At 33.7% G+C, this 26,442-nt stretch overlaps 1 protein-coding gene across 2 annotated transcripts in view; it reads left to right on the plus strand.

Annotated features, from left to right (window-relative positions):
* The window catches only part of LOC145690536 (carbohydrate sulfotransferase 6-like), a 134,761-nt gene extending 109,029 nt beyond the window's left edge, over nt 1-25,732 (plus strand). For both annotated transcript variants that reach the window (XM_081765505.1, XM_081765506.1), the window contains exons 5-7: nt 12,120-12,315; nt 15,569-15,742; nt 18,410-25,732. In XM_081765505.1, coding sequence (XP_081621631.1) covers nt 12,120-12,315; nt 15,569-15,742; nt 18,410-18,731 — 692 coding nt within the window. In that variant the 3' untranslated portion in view covers nt 18,732-25,732. The remainder of the gene's footprint in view (nt 1-12,119; nt 12,316-15,568; nt 15,743-18,409) is intronic.
* The last annotated feature ends 710 nt before the right edge of the window (nt 25,733-26,442 follow it).

Consider the following 26,442-nt stretch of genomic DNA (forward strand, 5'->3'; position numbering starts at 1 on the left):
TTCTTTGATTTTTTGGCTTCTGTTACATGCTGACCCTTCATCTGGCGGGTTTCAAGGTTTCCTTTCCAGAACATATCACTTTGGTAAGCATTGTTTCGTCTTATGTGGAAGTATATTGTGTTCATCGTGCATTGCGTAACGACCAAGACGGATGATTTGGAATGTATTTTTTTTTCTTTTACGCACATGTGTGTGTTGATGTATGAATATGTAATATTCGGAATTCATATACCAGTACCTATTTTGTATCAGATGGTTTGGTTTTTAATTATTAGGTTTAATTTTATTGTGTGTGCTTTAATTCTGTAAATAACCTACAAATTCTGAATGATTTGTATATCATGACTTCTGTAAATAACTTACAAAAAAACATTGACCAGCTTTCAACTGAGGAAAAATTTGCAATTAAGGCTTAGACAAAACAAGCAAAGGGCAATTCAGGAGAGTGTTCGAAAAAAAATCCAGTTTAAATTTACAGGATATCTTAATGCAGTAGTGTTGTTTGCACCAGATACATTTCCTCAATTTATTTTAAATTTTCCTGGATAAACTGTGAATAAAGTGTGTTCAATGGACATTTTTTTTTATAACACTAATCTCTGCTACGAACTCTCTTCAGTCAACGCTGAAGAGGAATTCCGATCACTGTCAAGGACTGAGTTTGCTAGAATGAATCGTTCGCAATAATCTAGAAAAAATATTTAGTAAATCTACAAAGCTTTGAAATTAATATTAACAGTAGCTATGGCGTCAGCAAAAGACGAAAAGTTTTTTCCACATGAGAAAGAATTGACACTTTCAAGGAAATGAATGTCCCAAGAAAGGTTATTACCATTGGTTATGCTTTCCATCGAAAAGGACCTGACAATAAAAATACCAGAGTTCAATTAGCATGTATTAAACAGATTTGCTCCAATCAAAGAGAGGAGAATGAACTTACTAAATAATTAAGGTGATTAATCGTATAAAATGTTCTGCATTTTTTATTTTTAAAAAACAGAATTTTATTTAACATGTCACATAGCATTTGCATCTAAAGTTATGTTGATTAGTCAGTGAGTCCACTTTATATCTTCTGTCTCTTTTCGTTAGTACTGCAACACCTGAAACCACAATCCACCGGCCGCCACTGCTATGAAGGGAGAAAAACCAAGACAATACAAGGAGCAGGGGGAAAGACGGAGACTGTTTATCCTTAAGTGTTAAAATTTAATTTATTCCCATGTCTTTTGCTCTTTCCTTTCCCCTCTTTCCTTGTATTCTCATTTTGTTTAACTCCCCATACTTTTTTCGGTCTCTGCATGATGCGTATTATTCTTTCCGTTTTCTTTGCATTAATTCCTATCTCTTTGAACTTAACGTGAATGGAATTTCTGCAGATTTATCTCGTGGTTGTTTCTCTAAGTGATGCTCTCAGATAGTAATACTTTTTCCTCCAAGTGGAGGAATATCCTGCCATGTTTTGTTTTTGGGCATGTATTAGCTGTCATGTTGGTTGTCCAACTATCAGACATACAGTAAAACTATGCTGCTACTGCAAAAAAAAAAAAAAAAAAAAAAAAAAAACTCATTTCTTATGTATCCAACCTCCACTTTCTAATGTTCGTGGCAGTACATATACTGGCTTCGATACCCATGAATCGTAGTGGTTTTCGTTTTACGTATACCTCACCACAGCACATTCATTTATTTCCTGACCTGACCTCCACTGTAAGAGACCTATGTCAAGGATAGACATATTCAGTGATAATCAGAAACGTCCATCAATTCAAAATGCATACTACAATACTTATTGAAATACGGAAGTTTGTCACCTCTTATTCCATATTTAATACTGATAATTTTGATAAAATTATGCGAATGGAGATTAAGGCATGTTTGAAGGCTCAAGGAATGGGGCCCTCAAACCTAAAAAATTAAGCTATCATTGTGTTTGGCATATTTTTCTATTACAAAAACACTAAACTCTTACTCAGGCAATGTTATCTGGTTCACTCCACACTGAAAATAGAATTTCCTCAATAATTTTTGTTTTGTTGTGATCCTTTATCTGCAGAAATTCTATAAATTTCGTTGGTTTGATAATTCCAGAATATAATACGTATTTAATTCAATAACAGAATAATATGTTTTCTTTTTTCTTTCTTTCTTTTTCTTTTCTTTTTTTTTTACTTCCGAGAATAAGTTTCTTAAAGAGGTTCATGGTCTATTTATAATGATGTTTTCAGATGAACTTAGGTACAGATATATAATTCGGGTACTACTGATAAAATTAATTCTTTCATAACATTAAAATGAACTGTGGATCGCACATCATGCCATAGAATTAACTGTTGTAACCCACGTAGTGAGACACTACAATACAGTGTGTTTGAAAAGGAACTCCCTAGTTTTAATGTGTCCTAGAATCTGTACAAAGTGACAAACTATTCTAGTTTGTAGTGTTTGATTCATCTCCAAGTTTGGCTCCCCTGAAGTTGGCAAGTCTGCTTGACCTTGAGACGGCACCAGTGCTGTTTTTTTTTTTTTTTTTTTCTGTTTCCTCAGTTCAGTCCAAGCAGGCGTGCAGTGCAGAGCAGCTCAGCAACAATGTGTACTCCGCAACAGAAAGCGCAGTGTGTTATTTGGCTTGTGAAAACCATGGCAGAAGTCCATCAGCGAACGCGTTTGCGTCCTACTCGCGCAATGACGTCACCTTCGACACGCTCAGGAAAGGAGTCGCGCTGTCGTCTGCTTGCTGCCGTGTATTCTCTTTGGAAGTTACTGTGAAGTTACTGTTTTCTTTTGACTTCAATATGTATTTTTGCTATTTCTTATTTAGATGTCTATTATATTACTGGAATTTTATTCCGGCATGCGAATATAATAGTTTATTCCGTCATGCGAATATATTATATTATTATTTATTTTTTTAAAAATGCACGTAAAAAAACTAGAGTAAATGAAGTATTTCAAGTACATCCAAAAGGAATCAAACTTTTATCTCCCTATATAGACAAGTTTCTCTACAACCTTAGAAGTATTGTCTATAGTGTTTTCTTTCTTTTTTTTTTAATGGTATCCCGAGTAGGCCTAATCCGCTTGCATTTGCCAATCAGAATTTTTTATTGACCTATTAATTGTCTCGTTTCACCACTTTCTTCATTTTCTTGTAAAATATTATTTTGCGGGAAGAGATTTCCAGTTGCTTGTTTAGTTCATTTATTCTTATGTATGTTCTAAGTTGGATAAAATATGTGAAAACTTTCGACTCACGCTTATTATCAAATTCATTTTTCATGATACCTGTTAATTTTCTAATGATGCCCTTTCCTTTGCGGATAAATTCTCATTCTCTTTGCGGATATTCAAGAAAATATTTGTTAGCTACTTTGATTGTGTCTAGACGTTCCTTTGATAGAAATGTCAGTCCCCCTCTCGAGATTAATTTTGTCCAGTTGTACTGCAGTCCTTGAGGTTCTTTGACAGAGAGCTGTGAATATTTTATTTATATTTGAAACTTATCCGCCCAGCTATAAATTCAAGACTGTTCTTCACGGTCATGAGTATTTAATGAACACATTTGATGTTCATTTTCATCTTCTGTTCAATTAATGTAGATCTTACTATTTCCTGCTGCGTAGAAGAAATATTGGACTAAGAAAGAAATTGGTCAAGTGCTATATATGGAACCAGGGCCGGATTTAGGGGACTGTACCGGAGCACGTGCAGCCCCCCTCCCCTCCGTTCTCAATATACACTATCTAAAGTGAGAAACTGGCAGTGGAAATCAGTGTTGGGTAAGTTACTTGTAAAAATGTAACGCGTTACAAGTTACTTTACTTTCTCTTAAAATGTAACGCGTTACTAACGCGCTACTTGACCCAAAAAAGTAACTTACTTTACTTCGAAAGTAACGCGTTACTAACGCGTTACTTTTAGGTCCGAAATTTTGAATATGTGGAAAAAAGCTTATTACTTCAATTTTCCGTACTAATATTACTTCCGCTATTATTATTATTATTATTATTATTATTATTATTATTATTATTATTATTATTATTATTATTATTATTATTATTATTATTATTGCATGTTCTGAATCGCTTTATGTAAATGCAAGGACAAATTTTTACTTGACAGTTATATGAACATTTTCATATAATGTAACATTGACTAAAATGCCATACTGCTTTACTCGTAGGAATGGGCACAAGTGAGTTCGAGCGAGTTTTCTTTGAAACTCGATTCGACTAGAAACAGACATCTTTGAGCTCGACTTGAGAAATCGGCTCGAAAAATTTCCTCCAACTCGACTAGAATTCGGGTCGAGTTTCTAGTCGAGTCGAGCCAAATCCGGTGTGTAGTTTCGAGTACTCTCTTCAAGTATCTAACATAGACAATATAATTACTATCAATGATACTACTACTACTACTTAATAATAATAATAATAATAATAATAATAATAATAATAATAATAATAATAATAATAATAATAATAACACTGTGTATAAACATGAAAGATAGGCGGTTTGTATTTGAATACTGAAAAACTAGTTGATTGCCAACCTCGGTAGTCGTGAAGTCTAGGAGTCAAGAACATTGTTCACGAGCTTCTGAATTTGGGTTGAGGGTCTAGGTTGAGTATTCGAGTTCGAGCTAAACATTGTTACAAGTTATAGGGCACTGGCCAAATAACTTCAAAACTGCTCTACCCGGTTTAGAATTGTCAACGACTCGAACAGCTCGGCTCACAGCTCATTCACTATCGACCCAAACCGAGAAGCGAGCCGAGCCAACAGCTTACCCAACCGAGACGACTTTAGCCCTCGGCTCAGTTTACCCGAACCGAGCAGATGGTTCATCCCAACCAAACCAGCTCGAGTCAATGGTTCACCCCAATGGAGCTGGTTCGAGCCATCGGCTCAGTTGAGCCGAGCTGAGCTTGTTATATAAAATCTCTTGCGGTCTCGTTATCGAGACGAGACGAGATGCGAACAGTGTCTCCTCTCGTGAGCAACACTAAAAATTATATTACTGCTTAGTTTACATTTCTCATGGCTTTCGCTTTCCAGTGAAATCAGGCCATGATTTCAAAAGGAGTTAAAACGAGCGAGCCAAACTCGACTCGACTCGAAACTCGACGCCAAAAACAGTGAATCGGCTCGGAACTCGACTCGAGAATATTACCTTTAACTCGATTCGAAACTCGACTTGAATTCGAGTCGAGTTTTAGCTTGACTTGCGCCCAACCCTATGCGTTAGAAAAAATGGTTACTTATTATTATTCTGCTAAACTAATTATATAATAATAACAATGTTGTTAGGTAAAATTAAAAATACAGAATATAGAGAACCATTACACTACAACTAATAAAATGAGAACACATGAACAGGAGGTGAATCAAAACTTGCCAGTAACTCTGAAATGGATATATGCTTTTTAAAGCTAGTTGTTTCAAACTCTGTAATCAACGGGACTTTAGGATACGCAAACTGATCTAAAAAAAAAATCTAATATTACATACCATCAACATTACATCAATAAAGTAGGCCTGCTCATCTGAACACAGTTTATTCATTTTAACCCTCTACTGTATATCGTTAATTATGACACCCTAGTTGTTTATAAATATTTCCCTCCGGGGCACTACTTTACTTATAATTCTGTCCACCATCATCTTCAGATTTTAAGAAAAAGTATTCTTTCAAATGTTCGAACGATAAAGTATTTCCGTTCTCCATCTTCATAAAAACAACACCAATCAAAGTAAAATAGACTACCGGTACCATTGCACTCGTAGTTCACTCACTGAATGTATTGATTTGGAGCTGTCAAAATCTAGGACAAAATCTTCCAGCTGCTTTCAATCAGTACACGTGATTTCCCTGAGACTGTCCTCATCTTCCAAAAACAGCAAGTTGCACTATAATGTCTTGTGTATATCGGAGCACTGGCTGAATAAAGAGGAAATAGAAACAATTTCACTCACAGGTTTTAAACTATCTGCGTACTATTGTAGGGAAAATATATCCCATGGCGGTATTGCCATATTTGTCAAAGAGGACTTTCGTATAAAAATTCTAAGGAATACCCTTACATTGAACGTTGAGAAAACTTTCAAATCTGTAGCATTTGAATTTTGCGATCATAATTTAATACTTATCTGTCTCTATCGCACGCCAGACAGTAATGTCAATGACTTTTTGAATAAATTAGAAAGGCTTATATCGGAATTCTCGTCCTCTAAAAAGTCGTTAGTAATTTGTGGTGATATTAATATTGATTTTTTACTAAATAATAGCAAAGAAAAAGAAGATCTCATTTCACTCTGCACATCATTTAATCTGAAACCTATCGTAAATACTCCTACCAGAATAGGCAAAATAAGAATCTCTGCTCTTGACCAAATTATAATTCCACGTGATGATTTCGTATCTCATGTTGATGTACTAAACCTAGGCTATTCTGATCATAATGCTCAACTTCTTTATTTTTACACAGAAATAATTAATAAGAATACAAACGTGGGCATGGAATAGTCCGAACGGCGGTCATTTACACCCACTAACGTGGCATATTTCAGATACTTGTTGAAAACTGAGTCGTGGGAAGATGTTTATATTGAATGTAATGTTAACGACCAATTTAATTCCTTTTTATGTATGTTTACTCATTATTTTAATATTGCTTTTCCCAAACAAATAAATCGGTAAATGTCAGCTTGAAGTGGAAGACTTTTGGAATAAAGGTTTCTCTAGAAAAAATGCACTATTTACATCAACTATCCCGACGGTGCCGTACTCCCGTGTTTAAGCGATATCACAAAATGTACAGACGAGTTTTACATAAGGTCATAAAACAGGCAAAAATGTTAGAGAATGATAGTTACATTGCGAAAGCTTCCAATAAAATGAAAGCTACTCATTTAGTAGTGGCGTTTTTCCTGAGGCATTGAAGCTAGCAGTTGTTAAGCCCTTATATAAAAGTGGCAAGAAAGATCTTACATCAAACTATAGACCAATATCATGTCTCTTCTCTAAACTTTTTGAAAAAACTTATGTATATAAGACTAGTTAGCTTTCTAAATAATTTTAACTTAATATCTCCTGCTCAAAATGGCTTTAGATCAAATAAGTCTACTGAAACTGCTCTTTACTCCTTTCTCTATTCTGCTTTAAATCCAATAAACGCTAAAAAATATACAACCGGCATATTTCTTGATCTTAGCAAAGCTTTCGATACAATTGATCATCAAATTTTACTTTAAAAATTGCAAGATTATGGTATTAGGGGAAATTCTTATGAGTGGTTTAAATCGTATAAATCCAACAGAAGGCAAACTGTTGAAATTAACTGTCAAACTCGAGACACTCAGGGAGTAAGCAAATGTTATTCAGATACCAAAGAGTTAAAATTTGGAGTTCCTCAAGGTTCCATCTTAGGCCCTATTCTATTTTAATATATATAAATGATTTGCCACAATGTTTAGACACTGCTAAAATTGTTCTGTATGCTGACGATACAAATATCTGGAGAAACTTACGTTGAGTTATGTAATGCAGTAGATTCCACCATGTCTGCCGTCAGTGACTGGATGGATAGAAATAAACTAATACTAAACACAACAAAGTCTTCGTGCATGTGCTTTCACGTAGCAAAAAACGAGATAAGAAAACGCCCTTGTGTAACAATTAACGGCAAAATGTTGAATTACGTCTCGGATATCAAATTTCTTGGTCTTTGGGTGTCAGATACATTAGATTGGAAAATTCACATTCAAAAATTATCTAGTAAATTGGCTCAAACCTGTTACATGTTAAAGCTTTTACGAAATAGTGTCAGTCAACATGTTTTGCTCACAACTTATTTTGGACTTTTTCATTCTAAATTGAAATATGGTATTATATTCTGGTGATCTACTGCACTGCTAAATTCCATATTCGTTTTACAAAAGAGAGCTTTAAGGTTTATGACCGGAAGTAAACCTCGAACTTCTTGTAAACCTCTATTTAAATTTCTTGAAATCTTACCTCTTCCATGTTTATATATATATATATGAACTAAAATTTGTAAGAAAAGATATACAGATAGATACAAGCAGCTTCCGGTTGAACTCAGATATTCATATGCGTAATACAAGACAAGCGTCTGGCCTTCATGTAGAGTCCTCACGTTTAAAAGTACATAAGAATAGTACATTTCCTATGGCAGTGAATATATTTATAACAAGCTTCCTTCCACTTTAAAAAACAAAACATCTGGTTTCAATAAAGCAGTCAAGTCCTACCTACTCGAGCACTGTTTCTATTCTGTAGAAGAATATCTCGCCTGTAGTAAATAATGTTTAAAGTATATATATTTTGTATATCTATAATGCAAGGTTTTATTAACTGTTATGTTGTTTTATATCGATGTATGTAAATTAGACTAATGAAAAATTGTACCTTTTTTGTTTTATATAAATTCACACTATTTTAATATTGCATGTAGATTTAAATCTATACATATGTACACATTCAGTGTTCTCATGACGTGTCCAACTCATACGTTCACGTTGTGAACAATTTGTATGAAAAAGGATGAAAATAAATACAATACAATACAATACAATAATCTTATCTATTTCTTTGCGTGTCAGTGACTGGTTGTCAGTCAGTGACATACGTAGTTCATACTCCATTGTTCTCTTCTGAGAAATTCACTTACAGGAAAGATACATTTGTTTCCGAAAAAAAAAAAGCATATATTGTAGTTACTCATCCTAAATGTAACGCGAATAAAGTAACGCAAACTAGGTACGTTACTTAAAAATTTGTAACGCGCTACCGTTACAGTTACTTTGGAAAAAATGTAACACGTTACTAGGAAACGTTACTTAAAAAGTAACGCGTTACTTGCGTTACGTTACTTCCCAAGACTGGAGGAAATAACAATACTTTCCTAAAATTGCATGTCATGTTTCCGTTTCGGGCTTAAAAGAAAACGTTTTTGCTAAACACAATAGTTTAAGTCAGTTCCTCATACACATCACAGATGCCTAAAGGCTGTTAAGAAATTTTAAATTTTATTCAAATGTACTGATAGTTATTGGTGCACCTCCCTTCAGAAAATCCTGGATCCGGTCCTGTATGGAGCATTGGACTTTATGGTTCAGAGACTTGGACATTACAGAAGTTAGAGAAGAAATATTTAGAGAGCTTCGAAAGGTGGTGGTAGAGGAAGATGGAGAAGATAAAATGGACAGAAAGAGTAACAAACGAAGATGTTTCAAAACGGATATGAGAGAAGAGGACGCTTCTAGCCAGCATTTTTCGTAGAAAGGCCAATTAGATTTGATACATCTTGCAAAGAAATTATCTTCTTCATAAAGCCACAGAAGGAAAGATGGAAGGAAAGCGAGAAGTAGGGAGAAGAACACAACTGATCGATGACTTGAAAAATAGAAGACAATATTAGGAGTTAAAAGAGGAAGCTAAAAATCGAGAAACATGGAAGAAACATTTCCAAGCCCAAACTGAAAATTAAGAAGAAAAGGAAAAGAAACCTCAGTTCCAGTACCTGCTAAAAGGCAGAATACTTAATAATAAAAGAAAAAACTAATTTTCTTTTAAAAAATCTTTGCTTTTAAGACTTTTATTTCCGAAAAAAATAATCAGAGAAAAGTAAATATTTCAATACGTGTGTATAGATAGGGTCTATTGTAGGGGGAGCACATAGATATTCTAGAGCGGGCTCAGCCCCCGCTTGAATATGCCTGAATTCAACACTGCCAATAATGTTGAGGGATTTCGAGATATGGCTGTCCAATTATAACAATTGTAATTACACCCTGGTTTCTTCCCTTCCAGGGCAAATATAAAAAAATGCTTACATATATATCTAATTATTTTAAATTAAAGTCCATATATCGAATTTCATGTCTCTAAGCTTAAGAGATTCCAAGATATGAACATCTTATTATAATAATTATAATTCCCACCCCTTTCTCATTCTCACTTCATTTTCTTCCCGTCTAAGCCAAATATCACAAAGCGCTAAACGATGTGTATAATTATTTTAAATGAGCAGTTCATATACCAAACTTCATGTTTTTCAACATTCAAAGATTCTATATGGAGATTTTAAGATAATAATTTCCACTCCTCTTTCTCCCTTTTCCTTTCGGATATCCAAAAATTCTTCTTTTTTTATGCCCTGTTGGGAGTTTATCAATCAATCAGTCAGGACTTGTTCTTTTATATAGAGAGATACATAATAAACAAATTAATGCCAAAAGTATTATTGCAAAAGCAGTATTTAAAGTGGTAGCAGCAAAGAACACCTGTTGTGTTACTGTATACAGTATATTCATTCATTTAGTAAAATTCATAAAACTATAGCTAGCAAGAGCAGGGTGTGAACCTACGGACTTCTTGGGCCTAACCGCAGACGACAAAATTACGCACTTATTGTTTTACAATTGCTTAAACCCTCCTGTTTTGGAAATGAATAGAACTTGGCCCTCTTCTCTTCGCCAACTTTCCTATTTCGTGTGTTCATTTTACAGCCGTACACAGCGCATGTGGACATTGTTAAAGTTTACAAAGTCAATGTAACAAATACAGATGAGTTCTATTTACACAAAATATACAATAATATTTACACATAGAAAATTTCGTACACAACAGCGTATAACGAATTAACGAAATGTTAAAAACAAAGAAAACGTAGAAAATCTTCAATAGAAATACAACTAACAACTTGTCAACTGTCAACTGTCTTGTTGGAGGGTCTGTGATTTGGTGTCGAAGGTGACGTCACGCGAACTGGGACAGGCTGCACGTGGGTTTAACTTGTCTTATTTCTACTATGGTGAAAACTGAGTCAGTTATAACAGTGCAACATAATTTTAGACGTCAGTATGGTGGTGAACCACCTACAGCAAAAACTATCCGTCATTGGCTAAAGTCTTTCAAGGAAACAGTAGTGTTTTAAATGCAAAATCACCAGATAAACCGAGAACTTCTGAAGATGTTGCTGAACAGATCCGTGTTTCTTGTGTTCAGAACCCGAAGAAGTCATTGGCCACACGTAGTCTACAATTAGGAGTACCTAGAGATACTGTGTATGATATTGTGCGTGCCTATAAATTGCAACTGTTACATGAAATTAAACCTACTGATAAAATCGAAAGGTATGAGTTAGCTACTGACTTTCTACACAGAATTGATGATGATGCCAATTTTTTAAAAAGGATTCTCTTTTCTGATGAGGCTACATTTCATGTCAGTGGAACAGTTAATCGTCATAACTGCAGAATTGGGGGGGGGGCAGAGCACATGAAGTTATTCAGCATCAACGTGACTCTCCCAGACTTAATGTCTGGTGCGGTTTGATGGAAGATAGTGTGATTGGTCCTTTCATTTTTGTAGAAAAAACAATAAACGGAAACGTTTACTATGACATGCTGACAGAGTACGTCTTTTCCCAAATGGACGATATTGAGGTGGATAAGGGGCTTGTGTTTTTCCAACAAGATGGCGCCCCACCTCACAGTAACCATGTGCTTGCGGCTCTTGACACTCGCCTTCCAGGAAGGTGGTTAGGCAGGGCTGGCCCAATACCTTGGCCACCACGAAGCCCATACTTAACCCCATTGGACTTTTTCTTTTGGGGCCACATAAGAAATGTGTATAGTGAAAAGATCAGAGACATCAATCATTTATGGGAAAGAATCGTCACGGCGGTTGAGACAGTTACACCTGAAATGTTGGTGAATACGTGGCGAGAAGTGGAATATCGTCTCGACGTGTGCAGGGCTACAAATGGGTCCCACGTTGAAGTCTACCAACATTAAACAAAACTTGAAGGAATTCTCTTTCATGATGTGTACTCATTGATGTAAGTTTTTCATTCATTTCCCAATTAAATTTATACCTAAAACTAGGGAGTTCTTTTTCAAACACCCTGTATAAGTAGCTTTTCTTAATGTCCGAAAATTTTACATTTGACAGGAAGCTCGTTTCGAACTGAATACATTCATTTGACAACCATGACCTAGTACTTAATTCGAAGGTACTGTTAGTGTTATTACCCAGGTATGCCAATTTTCATACATAGTCTATTCAATTGTTTTCCTTTTCATGTTTATTTCAGATAAATACTTAAAATTTCTCAGTGTGAAACGTTGGCTACAGTATAATAGGCGTATATATAGGTTCTGCCTTCGCAGATTTTTCTTATGTGATGATGCCGAGTTTCTACGTAGATCATGTGAATTGTATCCTTATCAAAGCATGAAATTAACTCGTTTACCTTTAAAATATGCCAAACATGTTCTCAGCGATGAAAGGTACGTATAATGCAATTTCCTAACACTTACGACCTAACTTAAAACTGTCAGTGCGATTTCAAACTTTTTTGTTCTCAATTTATTGCCTTCTGCGCAAGGAGCAAAATGTGAAAACTATTACCCTTCCGCGCATCAGATGTTGAGGAGAGAATATTTAATGCTTGTCGATTTATGTTTTCTTCTAAACTAGATTAAGTAGACTGTTTAATTTTATTTTTTGATCAATTATGTTATTAATAACGACATTTATTTATAATATTTACGGTATCGACATATACAAGCAATATGAAAAAAGAAAAACAATTCAATGTCATAAATGACAAGTGTCATTCTTTAAAATTCATTAATACATGTAACGACATTTTTAACTATATAACGCAGTTTATAACTATCTAAGCGAACACTTGAACCATTTACACATATCTGTATCCTTGGCTTTCCAAATAACACCATCAATTGAGAGGAAACGGGAGGATCTTCAGGAAACACACGCCACGTTGCTTGTTCACCACAAAATCTACTTGACGACACAAGCTGGGACTGAACTAGGGACTCACACACCAGAGGTGAAACCTACTTGAATTTCTCTAATTTCTCCGCCCATTCGTGGTAGAATTTTAAAAATTCATGCATGTTCATAAAGAGGTCCCATATCAAGTTTAGTGATTTTTGCCCAACCGTTCAGAAAATTCAATGGCTTTGGAATGTAATTTCCCTAATTCGCTCAAATGAATAAGTTGTTTTTATTCTGTCTTTGAAGAAGTCTCCATTTTCCATGTTTCATAACTTTATATCCAATGGTTGAAGAGCATATAATAATAGTAAAATTGTTTCGTTCATTTGGATTAAAATTTCCAAATTTTTGCGTGTAAATGCAATGTTCTTATGGTGATCCAGAAGGATACATGCACCAAGTTTCGTGCTCATACATCCATTGATTCAAAAGAAATACCCCCTTCCACTTCCGACGTGTTGAATTCATGCAAATGAATGGCATTTTCTGATACAATTAGCCCTTATATACGAAATTGCGAGCCTTTATAGTAAAACGATTCAAAGAAACTTATAAGACATTCCTCTCAAAAAAAAAAAAAAAAAAAAGTTTGAAATATTTTAATATTAGACAAGGCAAGTGATTGTGATAAACACGGTGTAAGGTTGACGTACACATGAGAACATCCATGGTGTTGTTTCATTCGATTCAATTTTCGCGTCCATATAGGCGAAGTAGGAAGCCAACTATAATTTTTTAAAATTATTTTGCTTTGCGGAATTTGTTTTAACATTAGTAGAGTGAATAATTATGCCAACAAGCCATATAAAAGCAATAAAACACTAGCATATACGGTAGCAAAGCTTAAACGTGTACTTGATCGAAATCAAAATGGCATTAGCTTATATTCGGATCAAAAGGGTAAGTTTTATTTCATGCTTAAACAATTGGTAAGAGTGTGATAATGGGTGTGAAAATGTGAAGGGAAACAGGAGGTACCCTAATATTTCTCGCCTAAGGTGTCAAAATACTTAGAGCCAACCCGGATTTGTGTTGTAAAAAGTAAAGTAACATAAAACTTCCTGAAAGTAGAAGAGATACCAATTTGAAGAAATTTGTGAGTTAAGTGATCAAAACTAACAAAGATTTACGACGCAACATGTCCTTGAAAGTACATTTCAGAATTCATATCTGGACGTCTTTACAGAAAGTTGCATTAATGTATCGGAAGATCACTGGGAAAGATTTCATGAAGTCATAACTACAACGGAGAAACGGTTAGCAGTTGTTGCTGGACTATAATACGAGACAGGAAGGACACTCAGTGCGAAAGGGCGAAATTAGACAAATTCTGTTCAAATTTTGTGTACTTTTTGTAAATATTCCTTTAGAAAAATTGATAATTGAATACATTTGTCAACACTGTCAAACATCACCTTCTATTACTCTCTAAATGTGAAGACTTTTTCCTGAATTTCAGTCAGTATATACGTATATAAATATACGAAGAGAATGTCTAAAATTGTATGAAAACGTTGAAATAAATTAAAATCTGATTATTCTTAAACTATTCCTGATGAAGAAAACGAAACATACATTTGAATTCAGCTCTTAATTGTCTGTAAGAATCGCAACTCTTTTCTAAAAATATGAAAAAGTTTGTTGGTAGAACAATATAATAATAATAATAATAATAATAATAATAATAATAATAATAATAATAATAATAATAATAATAATAATAATAATAATAATAATAATAATGAAGTACTAGTAATAGGTAGTGGCGGCGGTTGGACGTTAAAAGTCGGGGGCAAGACATGATCTCAATATTTGTATATCAATGTTAGTTTTCCTGGTTGCTTCTAACATTTTGTTTGTCGAAAAGTTGTATAACTATTAGGATACTGTCTTTTCCAGTTAAAATGCCGTATATCGTGTTTCATATTTTATTAAGTAAATTGGCAAGAGCAACGCAAGTAGATACTAGTCCTTTGTACTCTTAAACAACAAAGGTGTAAGAAGAGATCTGATTCCTTGCTCAAGAACATCTTAAAATTCTGTCTGGAAAATTGTGCCATCAGATTAGGGGCCTATTTAATAACACATTTGCAAAACAAATAAACAGAAAGGATAATATTAATCGAATAGTAATGGAAAATGAGGCTTGTTTTGCAAGTTATATTGAAACCGGGGATTAATGAACAACTTATATTTTTAATTCCACGCATGTTATTAAATGTATGTTATTACTCTTAGAAAGACAGTAAATACTACAAGCAATTGTAAGAAGAATGAAAGTATACTCAAATTGTGGCACTCCAATAGGTTAATTTTTGGGCCATTTTTTGTGACAATTAAAACGCAATTCCTGTAGCTTTCTTAACTGAACGGGAAGACAACCAATACGTACTCACGGGACGGCAAATATTTTATGGCACAATTTTTATTCTATGAACCATTAATACATACAAAAATACTTTATATTTCCAAATGAAACTATACACATTAATGGGTTATTTAAAAAAAGTGGGGGGCAACTGCCCCCCTAATCGCCGCCCATGGTAATAGGAGTAGGAGGAGGAAGAATAGTGGTAGTAATGATCAATTTTGAACCCTTATTTACTAGAGTATTTTTTTATTATTTAGGTAATATTTGCTTTCATATCTATATCAAATTAAAAACATACACGTTTGTATTAAGTGTAAAGAAGTAATATTCTTGTATAACTATTAAATTGACGAATTGAATGCTTACAGATTGGATGCACGACTTGTATATTTGGTTCGAGATCCTAGAGCTGTATTGTTGTCAAGATCTGAGTTGAAGTGGTGCAAAGGGAGCTGTCTTGATGCATCGCAACTTTGTAATGAACTTGTGGAAGATTATGATGCAGCAACTTTTCTGCAAACACATTATCCACACAGATTCAAGTAAGATTATTATTAGTAGTAGTATTTTTATAACGAAGTCTAAATAAAGCATGATTATGTTCAGAAAATATGAGATGCTTTGCTAAACTTCAGGAGGCGGTTCTTTATGCCAAAGTAAGCAAAAGTTTTCATAAATAGCTATATAGCAAAACACTCTTCATAGGAAATTTTATTGGTAAAAAGTTTATAAATCTATAGTTTGGGTACAAATGGGTGTACTAATTTTCGATAGGGTTTACCATTTATAATGTCTAACCGTGATAACTGAGACACCTAAAGAACGAGAAAAGCAAAACTTTGTACGAAGCAACTACAAGAAGGGGGACATCTTTGCACGTATTAAACAGAAACACCCAACAAATAGTGTTGCCAACTCAATATAAAATTATATTTTCTCAATGGTATTGCGTCAGATTATTACATATTTCAAATCAACATGTTAAACAAATACTTAAAATAACTTTTGTTATTCAATGTTGCAAACTAAGGATGTTATAGTATCACAAACATCCAAAGTTTGGAAGCCTCTAACGCACATGCAGCACAACGGAGATGCACATCGAAAGTACATTAACGTTTAATACCATGATCATAGTTTGACTTGTTTAGAATGAATAGGAACGAAGTTACTAGGGCTTGAAAGTTGATTTTTTTAAAAGGCTTTATATCAAAAAAGTGTTTAGATAAGTAGGATCTAGTTATTCGTACGATTTACAATGAACGTACAAATTATTTTGGCGTTTACAGCACTTCGATATCTCAAACTGTTTCGGAGATATGAAAAACATTGCTGAAGTTTGCAGCATTGCTTAAATCATGCAATGCGAGAACTTGTTGTAATGACTGCTAGTAAAAGCTATTGCTATTATGCTATTAAAAAAAGGAAAACAACAATCATTTTAAATATTTTCCAAAAATACACCATTTTCAGCAGTGTTGCGAACTTTATCAATGTTTATCATATCTCCGAAACAGTTTGAGATATCAAAGTGCTGTAAACGGCAAAATAATTTGTATATCCATCGCAAACTATACAAGTAACTAGATATTATACTTGTGTAAGCATTTTTCCGAAATAAAGCCTTTCAAAAAAAAAAAATCATATTTTCAAGCCCTGGTAACTTCGTTCCTATTTATTCGAAACAAGTCAAACCATGACCATGGTATCCAAAGCTAAGGTGCTTTATCCTATACCGGTGCACTAACCTGTCCATATCCGTTGTGCTGTATGTGTGATAGAGGTTTCCAAACTTTGGACGTTTGTGATACTATAACATCCTTCGTTTGCAACACTGCATAATAAATGTAATATTTTAAGTATTTGTTTACATGTTGATTTGAAATATGTAAATCTGATGTAGTGCCATTTGAGAAAATATAACTTTATATTGGCTTGGTAACACTGTTGGACGTTTCTATTTAATACGTGCAAAGATGTCCCCTTTTGGTTTCTCAGTTATCACGGTTGGACATTAGAAGTGGTGCACCCTGTATATATATATATATATATATATATATATATATATATATATATATATATATATATATTCTCAATAAATTATTAACATTCGATTTTATCTTTTGTTGAACGAGAAGTACCATTGTTTCTAAGTGTTATTAAGGTTTCCCGAAAAAAAATAACAAAACTACTGGAATATTGTTGATGATTTTTGATTGAGTGGCATTTAACGTCTCTTTTCAGTATCAAGGCTATATTAGACGAGACTAACTGCTTATTGTAAAATACAAGTCACTGCACGGGTTTTTATGCAAAGTTTACCTTGTTCTATCAGAGCTTTTTATTATATACGAGAATTTTTCTTCAATTTCCGTTAAGCCATTAGAGGAGAACCACGTGAAACGAGAATAAGACAATCGAACCCCCCCCCCTTCCCCGCACAAAAGACAGACATTGTCGTTCAATCATTGTGGAGCAGCGTGAATGAAAAACATACTAAGTGCAATCGAAGTGCCTGTCAAGTTTTCCAATTCGATTCCTGAGGAGGTTGCTGAGTTCTTTGAAATTCTAAGCTAAGGCAGTTCAGATATCAAAATCTACGTTTTAAACAAAATATATGATTCACCCATTCATCAAGTTGTCTGCAGCTACAGATTTCCACCCTTACTTATGCGACTTGAATTTTGATCTGTATTATGCCTTTTCATCTGAAGAAATCAAATAACATTACGTAGCACACATTTGAACTGCAATCGGTGCTTTCGCGCTCACTAATCCACAACGATTAAGCTACAGAGTCTGTCTACCGGTGTGTGGATGGGTGCTTTCCAATAAACAATTTGTCGTATTTCCATTCCGTCATCTCACTTGGTTTCCGGAGGTTGAAAGAAATATCCCGTGTAAAATTTTAGATCGATTGTACTATTTTTCATTGTACAAGCTTTGGTTTAGTAGACTTAAATCCAATTTAAACTACTCGCTGAGTAAAACAATGTTTGTTGTAAAAATTAACTTGTGACTGTTTCGCTAACTATCCACTTGGCTTCATCAGACTGAGAGTGTCTGATGAAGCCAACTGGATGGTTGGCGAAACTGTTACCACGTTAATATTTTTACAATAAACGTATTTTTTGCTCAGCGAGAAGTTTAAATCGGATTTAAATTATATATATATATATCGTAAATTCTTGTTTCTCTTTCTTTTTCAGGGTTCTCCGATATGAAGACTTATGCCTCGATATCCATGAAGAAGTGGCTAAACTTTTCCAGTTTATGCACTTGGACTTGTCCAATAGCACATTAAAATTTATCGAAACTCACACGTTACTGGACAACGGAACGCGATATTCCACCACGAGGAACACAAAAGAAACTGTCTTTAAGTGGAAAAAGAATCTGTCTTTCGAGCAAATGAATAATATCCAAAAAGATTGTTCTAAAGCAATGAAATTATGGGGATACAATATAGTTCATAGTCGCAGTGAACTAAAAAACTTTAATCCTATTACAACATACCGTCTCAATACATGATCGAACATCTGTATATTTCTCTTCAGAAAAAGGAAATTATTTGAAAAAGAATATATTCATTGTACGAGTGCTTTCTTACAATAACTCTGAGATTAACGGAGTAATATGAATAAGTTTTAGGTAAATCCACATGTAGTCACCCAATGATGGTTATTGAGAATTTTTTTTTTTTTAATTTTTGTGCACAAAGTTGTACTTTATTCAGAGAGTTAAAAAAACATTCATTCATTTTTTAGATATTGAAATTCCTTTTAAGGGGCCATTTCGTATAGGCGCGTAGCTCAATTTTGCAGTTTACAAAAGTTTTCGGAAAACGCTCTAGTCAGTTTTGAAGGTATTGATTTCAGGAAAAATACATTTGAAAGAAAATTAAATGTACACCATTTTATGTCATGTGCGCATTTAATCCTATTACATTACAAATATTTTTAAAAACTTGTTGAAAGTAAAAAAAAAAAAAAAAAAAAGTCATTTTTGAAAAACATTTTAAAGAAAAAAATAAGACTCACCATTATCTTCTTCAGATATAGCTTTCGTGGTACACTACTTCGTATAGAATTTTGATACCTGAGAGTCTCATCCTTTATTGTTATGAATATTCAAACATTGCGATTTTTCGAAAATCGGCAATGTTTAACTTGAAATATCTTAAAAGGAACAAATTTGAAAAATCTAAAAATTTCACAAAACAATCATTATTTGCATAGTAATAAGTGGTTGGAATTTGGTCACTGAGGCTTGAGTTGCATTTCATTCTTCTTCGTAATTTTTCTTTTCTTTTTTGTGGCGATATTTGGATATTACTACAGCTAAATTGTGTGTTAGGTATTAAAACACAGCTTAATTCAATTGTGCATGTCGTTTTATTGTAGTAATATTTTACTACGACTAATTGTTTATCATGTTTCAAAGAAAATTATTATTTAAAAGTAAACCTTGTTTTCTTATGCACTTTTTTTTTTTAGCTTATGCAATTCACAAAGTAGTCGAAACCCCTTTATTAGTAGAAGGCTCTATTTTGCTTATTATTTAAGCAAAATACAAAAGAATACAAACAAGAAACATCTTTAAAGTCAGTGTGGACAAACGGTTCCCAACCGGCTTCCTTTATATTGAAGCTAAGGTATTTTCCGCTGACCACAACTCCATCCATTTCATTATATACCATCAGACGAAATACCTTCAAACAGCATGGCATTACAGAGATTTAACTCTTGTGAACAAATTACACAAACAAGGTCATTTCGTAGATCTGTACTTTTAACTCAAACAAAAATAAGATATTACGTATACTTTCATTCAAAAGAGTTTACTGATTGCAGTACTACAGAAATTTCAAAAGAAACTGTCATTGAAAATACAAAATACCATAGCGAATTTAAGATAAAAACAGGTGAATAAGGAAATTAAAGACACGAGTGAGGAAACCATCTTTTTACTGACTTTTACATTCACATAGCCTTGTAACTTCTTTCTAAATCTCCAAAGCTGACAAAATATGAGTGTCAAATAGTAAAGTTCTAAGGAAACTCTCACCATTAGAGTTCACAACTGTTACAGGTCAAAGGCTCAACAACGGCGAAAAACTATGCACAAAAATTAATGAAATTTTTCCAGTAATGACATTTGAAGAAAATAAAAAAAGGAAGGATTAACAGTCATTCGTATTTTTGCTGAAGTGCAAACTACATAGATAAAACAAAATATACTAGGATAGTGTTAATAATGTAATATTTTGATTTACAACACACTTCTTATTGTACTTCTATAGTCATTATTTATTATGATTTGGCCACATAGAAAGAAACTAGTCTCAAAAACTCGTCAAGGCTCAGTGACCACATTCTATTTATTACTACGAAACTAATGATTGCTTTGTGAAAATTTGAGAATTCTTAATTATATCGTTTTCGAGATATTTTAGGTTGAACATAGCCGATTTTCGAAAACTCAATGTTTGAAGACTTGTGACAAAAAAGATTATGATATTATCAGGTTTCTAACTTTCAAAGGAAGTAGTATTAGTATACCTCGAAGAAACAGTTTTAAAATAGTTTTGAATCTAGGAAAAAAATAACGGTGAATTATTTTATACTAAAATTTTCAATTTCAAAAATGACAATTTCCGTTTTTCAAACTTTAAATTTCAACAATTTTTTTTAAAGGTATTTGTAGTAGAGTAGTCTTAAATATGTGCTAGACTTTAAACGTTCCACATTTAAATCTCTTTCAAGTGTTTTTTGTTTGAAATCAATATCTTAAAAGAATAATGGAGCTACAGCGTTTTTTGCAAACCTTTGAAATTGCAAAATTGGTTCCATTGTCTATACGAAATTGTCGCTGAAAAGAAAATTCAACGTTTATAAAATAATGAATGCTTGCTTTCTCCTCTCTTAATATAGTACAACTTTGTGCGCAAAAATTTAAAAATAATAAATTTTGTCAGAAACCTTTTAATCTGAAATTAAATAATTTCAAGTGGATTGACTCTAACATATAAAGAATTAGATTCTCTAAGTAGAAGAAAACTACATACAAACTAACCTTAGGTTCGGAAATTAATTACAAAAGAACGTGTACTGGTGGATATTTGCTTCGCCTGCTACTTATTCATCGATTAATTTATGTTAATAGCTCTGTTAGATTACAAATCACAAAATCTAACGATGTAATATTCTCAAAATGGTGAATAGGTTCAGTAATAAAAACGACTATTACACACAAGGTCTTTTATGTTTATGGAAGCAAATTTGATCACTAGATAGCAACACGTGTGCAGATAGCAGAGAGGTCACTACGAATATTTCGGAAGTGCTGTTGTTGAGTCGCTGGGTATATGGCTCTAGTGTAAGTGATGGTCATATGGTTTATAAAATTGCAACTTTTTGGGAGGGTTACATTTGTTTCCTTTTAAGTTAAAGCTAAATAAGTAAACAGGTGTTTAAAAGAGAAAGGGATCAACACAGTGTTGGATCACATCAAATCGGGTACCGTTGTTGCTGCTGGGATCTCCAATAATGGGTATCGTAAAGAGCCCCAGGCGAGCTCCTGATGTACATTAAAAAAAAAAAAAGTTTTCCTTGGGTAATTTATGCAATGTAAGATCCCACCCACTCAAAGAGAAATGGCGAAGGTAAATAGAAAAATAGTAAAATGATCCCTTGCTGCGGTAAATCACATAGTTTTTCCAAAATTTACAATTTGTAAAGAAATGTTTCGAGTTCATATGTTAGTTCATATGTTGGGTCCCTCAGATATTATGGAGACGAAGACGAACAATTGGAAGCTGTATGAACACTATCTTGAAGGAGACCACAGGGAGCTTGAAGTGACTGGACGGAACAGATCTATCTATTGAGATGTGATAAAAAGAGGATCATCTACTATTGTAAACATGAGTCCACAGGCAATTCTAACTGGACACGTGAATAACTGTAAGTTCTCAATGCGGATTTATGACTGTAATAGGGAAATTAACCTATAGCATTCTAGTTTCTATTCGTATCTAGATTTTTCGAATGCCTAGCGTACATGTCATCCTGTGATGCAAGGCCAGTATTACGATATAAGTATTCGCGCTTATAAGAACCATTCTACCGAATGCTCGAAGAGAAGTGTTTTGCATCATGTATCATATGGAATTTTCCCTCTGTTATCGCTCACTGGTTCAGATTCGAGTGATTACTTTGTAATCCATTTTGATAGAAAGTGCACTTAGAGAAGATGGGCAGATCATGAAAATGCGCTGAATGCAACAACCTTTTTGATAGGATTGTTAGTCAATGGTATAGTTAGAACATTTAAAATTCATTTTTGTAGAAGTGATTCGTTCCTTGCCTAAGGACAGAATGAGCTCATTTGAACTGGCACCTCCATAACTAAGGTGTTTGTAGATATTTTAATATCTTAACTAATTTGTTGGTGTTCAGAATTCTTAGAAGAAAATTAGCTCGGCATCAGCACATGGAAATTCTCGAGATTCTCCCCTTTCTTCACACTTTCTTCATTCCACCATTTCATTCCGGCATAACCGTGGGGCGTAAAACTGAAAGATTTCATTTTATTTCTATTATGTTGCAAATGATGGATCTCCTATTTTTTATGGTATTTATTGGAGTCACAGACACTGCACATGACTGTTTCTACTTAGACAATTTCACACATTCTATTGTAATGCGTGCTTCTTTAACTGCTGATCTGGAAATACAGGCACATGGGTTACATAAGATTTATCCTGCAAAGAAAAAGTCAGTAATCACTCAGATAATAATGAAAACTGTAAATACACCAACTTTAAATTCACAAATCGTAATTGGAAATAAATATGGAGGATTGTCAAAACGTTTTTCACTCCTTATGTATTATCTCAAGTATAATGATTTATTATAATGTATATGGGACAGTATTTCTATAGGTAATGAGCTTTAAGGTGGCGGCTGGCGTTAGCGAACTATGGGTGTCCAAAATTTCCCAAATAAGGAAATTTAGGGGGATTCCCTAATTTTCCTAACATCCTCGCTTTCTTTCTTCATAGTTGCATGTGTTGATATTTATGGAAAATATATAATCATGCGTAGTTTTGAGGACAACTATGAACGAACCATAAGTAGGTTCCAATTATAGACGGAAGTTGGAGTTTGGATCCCGGGTTATAAATACAAATAATTGCACTCACATGAAGCCCCTTCTCCCACCTTCGCGTCTTACGTCACAAACCAATAAGCGTGGTTTCGCTGGAAACTATGGGTGGCGCTGGATAACACGATTACTGAATCATGGATCTACTAGTGAGTGAAATTGGGCAAAACTATATCTGGAATCGAAAAAGTGGAATTCCGCGAAAATTCCCCATTCCAGTTAGTCAATAGTCCTGAAGTGAAATGCTATTTGAAAGCCTTGGCAGTTCTGAAAGAACGAGGTATAAACAATAAGCCTAGCCCAATTAGGTACAGAGCAGAATAGACTTCATAGAAGTCAGCCTATTCACTAAAAGCCCGTCTTCAAAAGGTTAATATTATAACTAACCCAAACCTGTGGGATGAGTTAGAATAAGGGAAAAACACCCAAGTTATTTTAGTTACTAATGAGGTACAGATATAATAACTTCCTCCCTACGTCGACTTGTATACTACTACTACAGTCATCCGTAGGACTACTATACTTTTCAGTTATGTGATATGGAATCGGAGAACATAAATTAAACTTTAACGAAAGGCTCCAGGATAATTACAGAAATAAATATGGATTAGGTTGATAAAAGTCTTGTTACCAAATTTTCTGTATATGATTGTTTCTTCATTTTTCAACTGAGAGTCGTGAATCTTGGTCACGAAGACGAGATAAGGTAAAAGCAGGTTTAATAACTATAAGTGAGCACTATTCGATGAAGTTGATGTTAGATAATCAGTGCTTCCAAAAGGAGCAATTATTTTTATTGTGTGCAGCAATATGCAGTATATGCAATAATGATACCAATATTTTATTCAAATTTCCTTTTTCTGAATTTAATTTTGAACCTTTTGTTTTTGTGAGAATTGTTGTGAAAACTTCCCATTTCCTTTTTTTCAAGAATAATAATCGTGTATTGTAATTTTCTTTTTGTTTCAAACCGAAAAATACATTAACATATTATTAACAAGTTTTGTAAAGATATTAATGTATTTTTTTTCTGTTTAGCAGTTCTACATTCCTGTGAGAAGTAAGAACAGGTTTAGCTGGCCAGCAAGTTGTTTAATGGAATGACTTGTTTTACAGTATTGAGGAATTATGAGAATATGAGATCCTCGATTTCTGCATTTATCATATTGTGAGCGATAAAGGGGGTGGGAGCAACTCTCGAAATGATTTCATCATTCTAAATACTATGACAGCTATTTTCAAATGTGTGCCGCGAGTAAGTTAGGACATCGAAACTAATTAATGATGATGATTTCCATTACTTTTTTTTTTTTTTTAATTTTCTAAAATAAATTTATTACACTGCCTTAGTGATTTTTATGGTACTGAATTGTACTTGTTTTAGTGAAAATGCTATGCAAGAATCCGTTCATTTTTTATAAGTATGCCATAGGATTCTAAATTACACATTTTGCCAAAAGATTAAAAAAAAAAAAGTTGTATAACGCTGTACTATGCATAAGGCTATTATTGTTATATGCAAAAATAGGTAATGCATTAGGTAATAAGCATATGCATTTCTGTGAAATGACTATGTTTATAGTATTTGTAACGCAATTTGATATGAAGAATATTACCTAAAACCTATAAAATACAAGTGCTTGCGGTGTAGACTATGTATCTATATCATTAATCACAACAATAATAACAAGTTCATTTCACATTGTCAAACTATGGTAGACTTCCAAAGTATATGAACTCGTTACTGAAACCAGACGTATTTATCTAAACTTTCAGTTGTAATACAGGGATAAGGTCATAGATGGAACTTCTGACGCTAAAGCCGTGTCAGAAGGCTACTTCTTGCTCTCTTACTACATGAAGATTAATATTCAAACCAGAAGTGATAATAGACAATCTGTATAACTTCCGATTACACTAGAGAAATAAAGTCGGAGATGTAACATATTCCTGCGGTATTGAATTCATATAAAGAAAAACTTCTCATTACTTCTTGCTGCTTTTGCTTTATTGCGATCAACGTTAAAATTGGAAATTAATTTCTACCACTTCTGGTTTGAATAGAGGATTAACGAATAGATGGAACCTATTGTTGGGAAGCTGAATGGATTCCAAGAAACCACTTGTCGCTCGCTCTTACTGATTTTGCTTTATCGAGATATATAAGGAAACTGATGTTTGTAAAATTTTTGAAATTTTAATGTTTTGGTAAAAAGATGCAGGTGAAAATTATCTTTTCTTGAGACGTTGGATCGATTTCAAAATACCACTGGTCGCTATCTGCTACCTGTTTTTGTTCTAAGGTGATCAACATTGAGATTGGTAATGGTTGTTATACTTCAGATTTAAATAGAAGGTTAATGAGTGAGATGGAATATTCTTAAGAATCGATTTCAATAAAAACAATTCTCGATAGCTCTTACAGTATTTGCTCTGATACTTGTCGACATAGAGACGGACATAAGACTTCATATTTTGCATAATATAGTTTGTACGTCTCCTGGTTCGATCCACGGCTAACTTAGTTTGTGGTGGACATCATGATGCTTGTGGGTTTTCTCGGGGCACTCCCGTTACCTCCCACTTTTTCATACCATCAATTCTTCCATCATCATTCACTTGCTTTAATCAACGTCTCTCTGCCTAACAGGCCTAATCGTTGGACGTTAAACTCAGAGATTTCATTTCATTTCATAAGTCTAATGGTATTAATAAACACTGGTAAAGACAGTGGACAGGACCACGTGATTCTATTTTCTTTTATTATATGCAACCCAACATTTCTTTGCTATTATGCAAGTTGCATAAACGCTAGGGAATGTTACAGATTTTAAACGAGATATGGGTGACCACCGTTACTTAACGGATTGACTTCATTAACGAACTCGGCCAAGATAATCTCTGTAGCTATTTAGTATAAAAAACATTCAAAAATTTATTTTCGTTTAATTATCGTGTTGAATAACGGACGGACGGACAGACAACAAAATCTTGTAAGTCTAACTGTGTGATTCTAATAAGCGTTCGTTTTCTAATGAAGCCACTGTTGCATCGAAATATAAATCCGAGAGTT

The sequence above is a fragment of the Thermobia domestica genome, chromosome 7, assembly GCF_964235325.1.
Source record: "Thermobia domestica chromosome 7, izTheDome1.hap1.1, whole genome shotgun sequence".
NCBI lineage: Eukaryota > Metazoa > Arthropoda > Insecta > Zygentoma > Lepismatidae > Thermobia > Thermobia domestica.